Source organism: Egretta garzetta, unplaced genomic scaffold (assembly GCF_000687185.1).
Source record: "Egretta garzetta isolate BGI_Z169 unplaced genomic scaffold, ASM68718v1 scaffold342, whole genome shotgun sequence".
NCBI lineage: Eukaryota > Metazoa > Chordata > Aves > Pelecaniformes > Ardeidae > Egretta > Egretta garzetta.
Window position 1 is genome coordinate 574,318 of NW_009258887.1, and position 10,812 is coordinate 585,129.

Consider the following 10,812-nt stretch of genomic DNA (forward strand, 5'->3'; position numbering starts at 1 on the left):
CAACAACTTTCTCTTTACATACATATTCAAAGAAGAAACTAAGAACACAAAGGTGATTCACTTTTCCTCATGTATGGGCACAAGGTCTGATAACCAACCACAGCTTGCCCTATTTTGTTACTCAGACATGTGGACCAGGAAAAAAAAAAATACTTCCTGACCTTAGATTTTCCCAGCTGTCTAGCTGAAGCATGTCACAATCTCCGTGTATCAGCAATGACCTTCGTAAACACAGTATTAAAAGTTGAATTTTTATACAAATTTTGTTGTAGTGTTCAAAACATTGCTCAAAGTATGTGGAAGAGCTGGCAAGGTAATAGCTGTGAAGACTTTTGCTTTCTTGCTGAAGGCAGCATTGTTATTCTGGAGTTAGAATAGGAGTTGCACGTTAACCATGTAACAGAAAGCCATTATGCATTAAATCTGTCTATACAACAGATAAACTGTTGTATGGGTACTAATTCCATGTGCTTGAAAACCCAAAGTGAGCTCAAGAGCTGAATGGCATGTTCACATAGACATTAATAATACAGCAGTATATGCTAACTTCAGCAAGCCTAGATTTATCAACCAGTAAAACAAGTGGTCTAACTTTATTACGGGTTTAGTAGGTTTGGTTTTTGTTTTTTTGGTTTTTTTTTTCTTTCTTAGAATTGCTCACTATATTAAGCATACAGCCTACAAGTTGCAGTCATGACTTAGCTTCCAAACCATGATGCAGGTCAAAGCATCTTAAATAGAGTAATTCCACCAAATGCTTTGATTCCTTCTACAGGCTGATTGACAGGCCATATCTTTGTTTCCAGAGGTGTCGCTTTAAAGCTGGAAACTGACAGTTTGTTTTCAGATAGAACTGACAAAACATAGACAAGTAAAACTATAAATATAGTTTTAAATAGTGTCAGGTTTAGAGATGGAAGGCAAAGACTAGATCCTTACGTATTAGAAAGGTCACAAAAAGGCTTGTGTCACTGACTGTATTTTTTAATAGACGGCTATATAGCCAGAGAACAGAGAATTAATATCTGAATTTCTGCATGAGTACTAATATCTGTATGAAGTCTATGCAAAGGAGAAACAGGTCACCTTTTTCTTAAGACTTGCATTTATACAGCCCATGATGCCATAACTTGTGATGGCAAAGCTCGGGGATGGGGAAGAAAGTGTTAAGATGGAAACACATTTGGATGTTCTCATTGTAAACCTGAGTTTAAAAAAACAAAAAGAAGGGATGCGAGTTTGTCACTGAGTCACCTCTATTGATTATGTGACTATGGAGTATGTCACACACGTCCCACCACCTGCCTGGGAAGGTTCAGAACATTGTCGGTGGAAGGGCTGCTGCTCTGGACTGAGGAGCACAAGCAAATGCTGGTTCTCAATACATCGTGAGCTGAGACCCAGGATTTTGACTTAGCAAGATCAGTGTTTACCAGCCTGAAGTCTCTGAGCTATTTAAAGGATCTGCAGAGATCTCTAAAAAACCCAAACACATTATGAGGTAGGTTTAACTTACTGTACAGACTTTTATATCTGAAAACCAAAAAGCTTAATAACTGAAGGTTACTTTTTTGTCTAAAGGACTTCTACATGTATAAACATTGTAAAACAAAGCCCTAGAGCCCCAATTTATAAACTATGCCCGAATTCAGTTCATTTGTAACTTCATTTGAATTCCCTAATTACATACAGCTAAAATCACTGATGCACTATCAATTATGCCACTCAGTGCTTCTGCTTCCTGTTCATAATAAAGCATTGTACATTGTTAATTTTATTAGAGTGACAGCTAACTTTTAAATATATTTAAATACAGTTACCAGCCACCCTCTTTGCTGTAGGGTCTATAATAGAAGAGATTAAGTGCCTTTTTTTTTTTTTTTTTTTAATACTGTCTACAGGAAACACTGATCTTTGATTTCTGATCCTGAACTTCATGACTAACACCTAGCTAATCAATTAATGAGAAAAGTAACTTCTGAAAAGTATGAGCTAATGCCTGATAAAATTAAACTAAGTATTGATTACATTAACTTATTTATGCAGGCCTTAAACATATTTAAGAGAACCATGTTAGCTAGCTAAATTTATTGCAGCAACCAGCAGGCAGGCCTTTAATTGTGGCAATAATATGTTGTACTTATTAAGTGGCAAAGCTGAGTTCCACATACATTTTGTGTACTTCCACACGTAGTACTATTTGCCACTTTTTCAGCAAGCAGAATACAACTTGGTTTAATGATTTAGATTTTGGATCACTTCATCACAACCCTTGTCTTTTGAATCACCACCTCTTTTACGGCCCAAACTAGGTCATATTCAAGTCAGCTGACTTGTTATTTCTGGTACATAGTCCATTTAACTTGGATTTTTAACTTAATTATACCTTCTGCTAAAGTTAAGATATCTGATTGTATCCAAAATGCTTTATATTCAGGAACATCAAATCTGTATTCAGGGTGTCAAATGTTAGAATCAGAAATTGTTTCTTTTAGGGAAACTATTACTTACTAAAAGAGTGCATCAAAAACACTTGTTGCTTTAATACTAGTATGGACAAAAAAAGAAGCAGCAGCGTCTCCACAACCCTAGCCCCACTCCCCCTTTCCCACATACTGATACCTATTATGTCTGCTTCTTTCCCCTTTTTATCTCTCCAACAATACAATAGAATACTTGTATCTAAGACACCAGACATGCTGTTCTATGCTCAGACCTGTACTTTTTCCAACAGTAAAGGAACCAGTATTTCTGGAAAACTACTCCCCCTGCACCCCCCCCCAGCCATTTCATTCACAAGATACTTGTGTATCCAGAAACAGTTCTCAACACAAATAGACAAAACTGATACTTGTGCTTACAAGTGTGAAACAACGTACTAACACCAAGTGAGAAGTTTTAACTGTGCTTACCACCTAGTTGCATATTCCCGCCTCAAACTAGTGTAAGGATCACATGTCATAACCTGGGGAAAGAAAAAAAAAAAAAAAAAGCCTTTAGAAACCTTTAGAAGCCAGACAGTCCCTGAAGACAGGTACTAAAATCTTAATGTTACATGCAGAAAGTCACGTGAAGTGGCAGGTAGGGAGAACCTGCTTATAGAATAAAAAAAATTACACAATTTCTGTATAAAGGGAAGGCCTAGACTATTTTTTTTTCTAAGCAGAAAATAGGTCACCACTTTTGTGAGGAAAAGTCTAAAAGAGCTCAATACCAGGCACATTTAAACAAAGCTAGTCTATTAGCTAATGGGACACTGAAGTGACTATATGGAATAAGGGTTGTAATCCCGAGAGAAAGGTTAATGATTATTTTATTTATAAAGGCCTATTTAATAGCTATTTCTTAAACACAGTTCTGCATTATTGATGATGGCAAGACATCTAAGGGCACGGTTTTGCTACCATAGTAAAAACCACTGCTTTAAAAGCTGGCTAGTTGTTGAGCCTCAGAAAGTAACCTTGAATTGGAAATCCTTATTCAACAGGGGCATAACAGTAGTCAAAGGACATACCCTTGGTAAGCACCCTTCACCCTTTGTTACTGATGTTTAATCATCAGCCTAAAAGAAAACACAGTCACTGTTGGTAAAGTTTGCAGCTCACGTAACTAAAGTAGTAAACAATAACGAAGACAGACAACTGATCTACATAAGTCCTGTTTGCCTGGTAAGCCATGCTATTTTGGGCAACATGTTTCGTCACAACAAAACACAAGGCCAGCCATCAAAGATTCAAGACGAACACTGAGGACTTAGACACGTAAATAAGGTTCACTGAAACTGGCTTCAAGCCTTGAGGGCCATATAACAGTTAAGAAGAGGCTTCAGGAATCAGATAACATATTCAGCTGAATAGGCTCTTCCAGAGGTGACCCCTCAATGAAAGAAACTACTCTGTCTGTATGAGCAAGGGACCTTGAATAGCAGGGAAGTATATTTCCACTACATGCAGCGGCAATATTTTCTGTTCTGTTGTCTAAAACCTGCTGGCAAACTGAAAAAGGATCAGTAAATAGTTCTGAAAATAACTCATGGCTTGGAAAGCTTGCTTTGAATTGAGAATATCACTGTGCAAATATATGTATATTTTAAAGCCACAGAAGTCTTACTTTAATAAATAAAGCTTTAGGCTAAATGGATTCTACTTATGCTCAGATTGCGCATTTTCTCAGCTTGGTTGCTCAATCAGGCTGAGCAATCATTGAGCCCGGTGGCTCAGTCAGGCTACATCTGAAGCACATCACTTAGATGCACCTCCCACCTGCAGCAGCACACCAAAGTAAGATTAAGATATAAGTCATCCTTCCCAAAAGTCACTGGTAAAAGCAAGACTATGAAATATCCTAATAATTTCTTAGTTGTGCAATTGGAGAACCAGGACTGCAGTGTCCTCAAGTCCATTTGCCTTGCTTTAAACTACAACTTATTGACCTTGTTATCAGGTTCAACATATCTCAGCTCTCTGATTGCTTATTATAGGGCTCAGACACACAACCAAGATAATCCGCTGGTAAGCTGAGCCCCAGTTGCTGTCTGTGCATCCATTTGCAGCCACAACAAGTAACAGGTGCTTCTACTTTAGCTATTTAGCTTCATCAGGATTACATCTTTTGAAGGAAGTTTTCCTATTATCCTGATTTACCATACCTTAGAATCACAGAACTGTTTAGGTTGAAAAAGACCTTTAAGATCACCAAGTCCAACCGTTAACCTAACACTGCCATTCCACCACTAAACCATGTCCCTAAGCACCATGTCTACATGTCTTTTAAATACCTCCAGGGACAGGGACTCAATCACTTCCCTGGGCAGCCTGCTCCAATGCTTTTGTTTCATAGCATAGAACCAATACCTTGTTTCATAGCATGGAACAGTTTTGGGTTGTACAAACTAAACTACCTTCAGATTAAAACAAAGGAGCAGACCTAATACCTGCTGCCTGGCAAGGAGGCTCCAGGTGACAGAATGAGACTAGAGCCAGTTTAAATTAAAAACACTACAACATACAGAATCACAGAATTGCAAGGGTTGGAAGGGACCTTGGGAGATCATCTAGTCCAACCCCCCTGCTAAAGCAGGCTCTGCTAGCACACAGCACAAAGGCTGGGCACTCAGCATTAACTTTCTCTACAAAACCCCTCCTTTGCCTCACACTAGCAAGAGCACAGCCACCGTGTATCCCTCAGCTTATTCATCTTTCTCTGGTTAAGAAACTGAAATTACCATCTGCTGCAGGCACACATGACTACTCCAGCCCCAGCAGCATCCCACAGCTACCACCAACCCACTGTAAGTTACTATCCCACACTTTTTCCCCCACATACCTGTGTCTTTGAGATGTGATCTCTCACAAGCACACCACAGCACCCAGACCTTACTCACTCACAGTTTCTAGCCCAAGTCTTTCCACCCTCCTGAAGAGCCTGTGGATAGCCCCCAGTTCCTCATTCAAAGCAGCTGCTTCTAAGTAGGTACCAGGTGAGGGGCTGAGGAGCCCCATCAGCCCCCACAGCCTTCTCTCCCAGGGAGCAGTGCTGCTGCTTGTTCAGGCTCGTGCTCTGCTGCTCACAGTGGGGTCTCAGCTCCTCTGTGGTGCTCAGATAACAGCAAGCATCCAAGCTAAGATCCTCACAAAGGAAGTTTTCCCCCAAGATTAATGTCGCTGAATATGAGGAATTGCTGAGCACTTGATTGGATACAGGAGTAATCTTGGAACAAAAAGAAATTACATACTTCAGATAAATGGTCCAAGTAATCCAGCACTGTTCTTCACACCTTCTAGCAACAGCGATCTAAACACCTGAAATAAGAGAATGTTATAACAAATGGCTCAGAATAACCTGAAATCTTTATGTACAACTAATTATATACAAGATTTTAATACTGTTAAAAATTCAGAAATCTAAAACTCCTTATGGGCAGAGCATGCACAGCATTGACTAAGGTCAGTGCTGCTGCAATGCCAATACACCTTCTGCAATGGTTTCCTTAAAGCTTTTGGAATTCAGAGTAAATATTTCCACAGGCATTTAATTGGAAATTTTGTGATTGGAAGAAAACCAAAGCATTCTAATGAGTGCATGATATATACCTTGAATAATAAAAAGGAATAGTCCTGACTGAGGGGGAGCAGAAAAGCAATCCAGGCAGTGCCAGGGGACAGTGGGCTAAAGCTCTTACACATGCCCCAGGAGCAGGGGTTGCCTTCAGACATTCAGCACTAATGCTACCGGCTCAGATTCGCTGTGTTATATCACTATTGCAAGCATTGAAAAGCTAAGAAAATCTTTACAAATGTATTTTTCTAGTAGTGAGATCCCATTCAGAAATTTTATGGGAAAAAAGACTTTTCCTTCCTAAAGAAAACTCCAGCCCAAAGCAGATAGGAGAAACAAGTAACTGAGGAAGCCTGGGCTGCACTGTAAGGCAAAAGCAATCACTAGTTTTGGAAGAATCCCTTCTGCTTTATAACCAAATATGCCTTGCTTTAAGTTCCCAAGAACTGGATAAAGGTTTCTCACTGTCCCCTGTGTGACCAAGTTGTATTTCTGCCAACAAAGACAGCTTTTGTTTCCCACTGGGCTTGTCAAAGGCTTTCTGCCAAAACTTCCTTTGAGAGAAAACTGTCCACTAAACACATATTTTACCAGGAAGACCCTGCTTTCCACAAATCTTCTTGGGATTTGTTGTTGTTGTTATTTTCTTTTTCTTTTTTATTCCCAGAAATCTGTAAAGTTTTGGTTTACATGAGTAAATTATTTGTTCATTTTTGTGGGTTTCCAGTGAAGGCAAATAAACAAACCTAGGAACAATTACAACTTGCCTGGCAAGGCAGTCTACGTATTCCTGAGTAACCTGGTGATATCCTGACACTAAAATAACACAAATGATGAGGGTATACCTGCAACCTGCTATAATTTACTATACAACCTGCCCTCGCTCATTTTTTGTCAGTTGTCTCCTCCCTTTTATTTGCCCAACAGAAACACCCAATAAAAAAAAAGGATAATACTGAAGTGATTTTATATAGACATTGTTCAAATTTGGGAGACACATGTGCCTCTGGGGGAGGCTGGGAAAAAGGCTGACATAGAATCGGGAGAACCATAATATATGTGCAGCATGTGCAGTGTGATCCTGCAATGGCAAAGTCATGCTTAAGGTTTGCTTGATGTAGACAAACCTGGAAATAGAATACCGACAGGAAATTTGCTCTAATGTGCATACGAACTGAAATGCTACCAGAGAGTGAGGTACAGCGACTTACAGTAATGCCTTTCCTGCATGACCAGCCAAAGACGGGGCTGAGTTCCTGTATGAAGGTCCAAATATCTCACAATTGTGTTCTTTCACAATTCACAAGGCAGCAAAATGGACTGAGAGGCCCTTTCAAGAACCTTAAAAGGGAATTGAATGCCCTTGTCTATTTTCTTTGAATGGTACCAAGGGGTCTGTTTAAAAAATTATGAAAATGGTTGAGCTGTCTAGCAATTCATGTAGACCTATTAATGTGGTACATCTGTACTTTTGCTTTTTGACAGAAATCACTGAAGTTATGGAATGGGTAAGAGTTTCTCTCCTGAGACAGTTGTAATGGTAATCTATGACAGAACTGACCCCAAATTTGCAGAGGGTTAATAAAGAAAGAGAAACAAGTATTCTTCTCACAACCTAGGTATCACATCATGCTATTTCAGAGTTCACAGGTTGCTCTAACTGCTGTTTACGTGGTTTTTGAAAAAGACTCACTCTAAACTCATCCTAGCATCCATATAAAATATTTACATTCAGGCCTAAGTTGTCTTGTAAGACTTTAATAGCATATCCTCCTATTCAGAAAAACAGCACAAATCCTAGTGCATATAGGAAGCGAAACATTCTAAACACTTTAAATGGTCATTTTTTCTCAAAGTACAAGGATGTTTATGCTCTTGTCTAAGGCGAGAGAAACAGAGCAGCATACCACTCCATATTTGTCAATGTTAACTTTGCAAGGTAGAAACTGGCTTCTGTATGCACCACTGTTCTGTTTCTTCACTGCTCTAAAAACCATAATGTGACATATGGGTATGTATAAATCGAAACAACAAAGATCTATGGCCCCACCACAGAAAAACCTGCAGTCTCACTCTTTATTCCACATATCATTATGACTCCCAAGAAACTTTTCAAAATTGTCTCCAAAAATGCATCTTCGATACCAGACCAGTGGCCTGACAGTACACTGGGGATAATTCCATGGCTCTGTGAGACAGCTGCACCCTCAAATCTGGTGTATATCAGGAGTAACTTTCCTAGAGTCAGTAGGGACTGCTGCTGTGAGTATGGCAGAACTATACTTCTTGAAAAATTTTCAAGAAAGTGCTATGAGAATTAATAAGGATAACATATCGACCCTCCAATTGAATATCTGATACGGCCAAAGTACTCACACCAACAGGTAGAAGACTGAGAGCAAAGAACTCAAGGACAGCCCTTTTATGTGTATGTGTCATTCTAAAATAGACTCCTGCAAGGATCCTGGTTAATATAACACACCGTTTGCCAAATATGTACTTTAAAAATAGCAGTCAACTGTATGGCATACCTTGAGCAGTGTTAAAGCTGTCTAGGTTTTGTTATACAAAGACCATGATAAGTTATAAGATGCTGGCAGTGGAAAAAGAAGTGAAACACTGAAACCCAAGCTGCATAAGATTCTTGAATGAGTACTTAACAGGGAAGGTTAAACCATAACAGGTGTGTCTTAAATTTAATAAATCAGGGCACTTACTTAGATGACTAAACATGGATTTAGGATCTCCAGTGATTCCGATGTTTATAGTTTGGTAACTAAACCTACAGTTGGGCATCTAAGGAAAAGTATCCAGTATACCAGAAGTCTGTACAACTACCACTCCAGCAGCATGTATTGACATTCTGCCCAGGGGAGCCTGAAGTTACACGCTCTTAAAATCTCACCATAGATTTCAGCTCTAGCAGTCTTCTGTTTGGAGAGAAATTAAGATTTTTTGCATTTCTGCTAAACTCTGATCAATTGATTGTAGTCCCAAACTTCTATGCCTCCCTTCTTTTAAAACAAATTCCAGTCTGTTTGAAATCCAGCTCACAAGCTTGGCAAAGTAGACATTTTTCTGTTTGTTAATACTGGGCAGAACAGTATTATCCTCAACTGGGACAAGTTATTAATTTGCATTACTAGAAATTTATGATCGATAATACTGATCCTTTTTCTGTTGTACAGACAAAAGTAAGTTGAGGACATGCCGCTGCTGTTTTCAAATGAACACTAATTGTGCAATTTGGAATTTGTCTTTGATTCATTGTAGGTTCGCAGCAAGAGCAAAGCAGCTAAGGCTGGACTGTGTGAGGGAGATGAGGTGGTGTCTATCAATGGCAAGCCCTGTGGAGACTTAACCTATGCTGAAGTTATTGTTCTAATGGAGAGCCTGACTGACGTCCTGCAGATGCTTATCAAGAGGTACAGGAATGCTCAAAATGCTTTGGTGCAATTCTGTTTAGTGAACCATGTGGAAAATGCTGGTTTTGAATGCATTCATTTTGCAGACATATACCGTGAGCTTCTGATAGTCCTCTTATTTATGTATGTAACTCTGCTTGTTTGTATGGAAAAGGGAGGGAAGACAGAGTATTTGATCTGAAGGAATTAATGTATATAATTTGAATAGTACAGTTCAGGCACAGAATTAAGAGTACAATCTCCAAATGGAATGATTTTATTTCTTATGAAGTATTCTTAATACTTACAAGGTGTCCACTACCATATCTGCATACTGTGGAGTCTTAAGTTCAATTATTCTTTCCGCCCCTTTGAAGTAGTGAAGTGTTGTTATTCCCCATAGATAGGGAAGTGAGACTTACAAAAAGCAAAGGCTGTATAGACGAAGAAAGTGCGTTACACAGATATGCCTTGATGATGACATGGCAAATGGTCTTCTTGGGTGGCAAAATGTGTTAGTAGTCAGGAGGGGGAGAGGGTCTGGAAATCATGAATTCTATTTCTGTAGCTGTTAACACTTCACTAGATGAGGTGGGGCAAGTCACTTACAGCTCTCTGGGTCTCAGCTTCTCCATTTATGAAATAGAGATAGTGAATTTCAGTTTTCTTTGAAAATGCTTTGAGCTTCTTAGAGTAGAAAACCTTCATGTAAATTTGCAAGCAAGCCAGCATTACTGCTCTCTGCACATCACTCTATTCTAATGACTGTTCTGTAATTGTCATCAGCGTAATGCATGCAACCTTGAGTTCAGAACCACCTACAGTAAGCACATTCCCCCCAGACTCTGTGAATTTGACAAGACGAACTCTGAATTGCCTTCAGTGTGGGTAAGAAGAGGAAGAAAAGACCTGAGATTTCCACACGCTTATGGCTGCTGCCCCCTGAGCTACTGCAGTTCCCTGTGTCTGCTCTCCCACAGGCAGGACCAGGAAGATAGAAGGTGTCAAGACTCATCACAACAGCTAACAGAGCAGTGTCACTGGAAAGGCTGAAGGAACTCCAGTGCAAAAAAAGGCACTTGTCTTTGGTTACCAGGGATGTCTAAACACCATGTGAAATTCCTCTGTGGTTTCTGCAACTTGCGCAAAGGAACTTTCCCAAAGTGTCTAGTATTTCAAAGTTACAGTCTGCCTTCAAACCAAGATGCTCTCAAGGAGTATTCATTTTATTTATAACAGACTTTTCACACGGCCTGTCTGTTCATGTTGTCTTGGGCTGATCAATGATCAATGTGATGAGATCAGGGGAACAGTGATAGCTGAGGATTACAGCTTACCTTCTCCAATAGTG

The 10,812-nt window shown here is 39.5% G+C and overlaps 1 protein-coding gene across 2 annotated transcripts in view; it reads left to right on the forward strand.

Annotated features, from left to right (window-relative positions):
- The window catches only part of SYNPO2 (synaptopodin 2), an 88,057-nt gene that overhangs the window by 55,932 nt on the left and 21,313 nt on the right, over positions 1–10,812 (forward strand). For both annotated transcript variants that reach the window (XM_009634001.2, XM_035889648.1), the window contains exon 2: positions 9,331–9,482. In XM_009634001.2, coding sequence (XP_009632296.2) covers positions 9,331–9,482 — 152 coding nt within the window. The remainder of the gene's footprint in view (positions 1–9,330; positions 9,483–10,812) is intronic.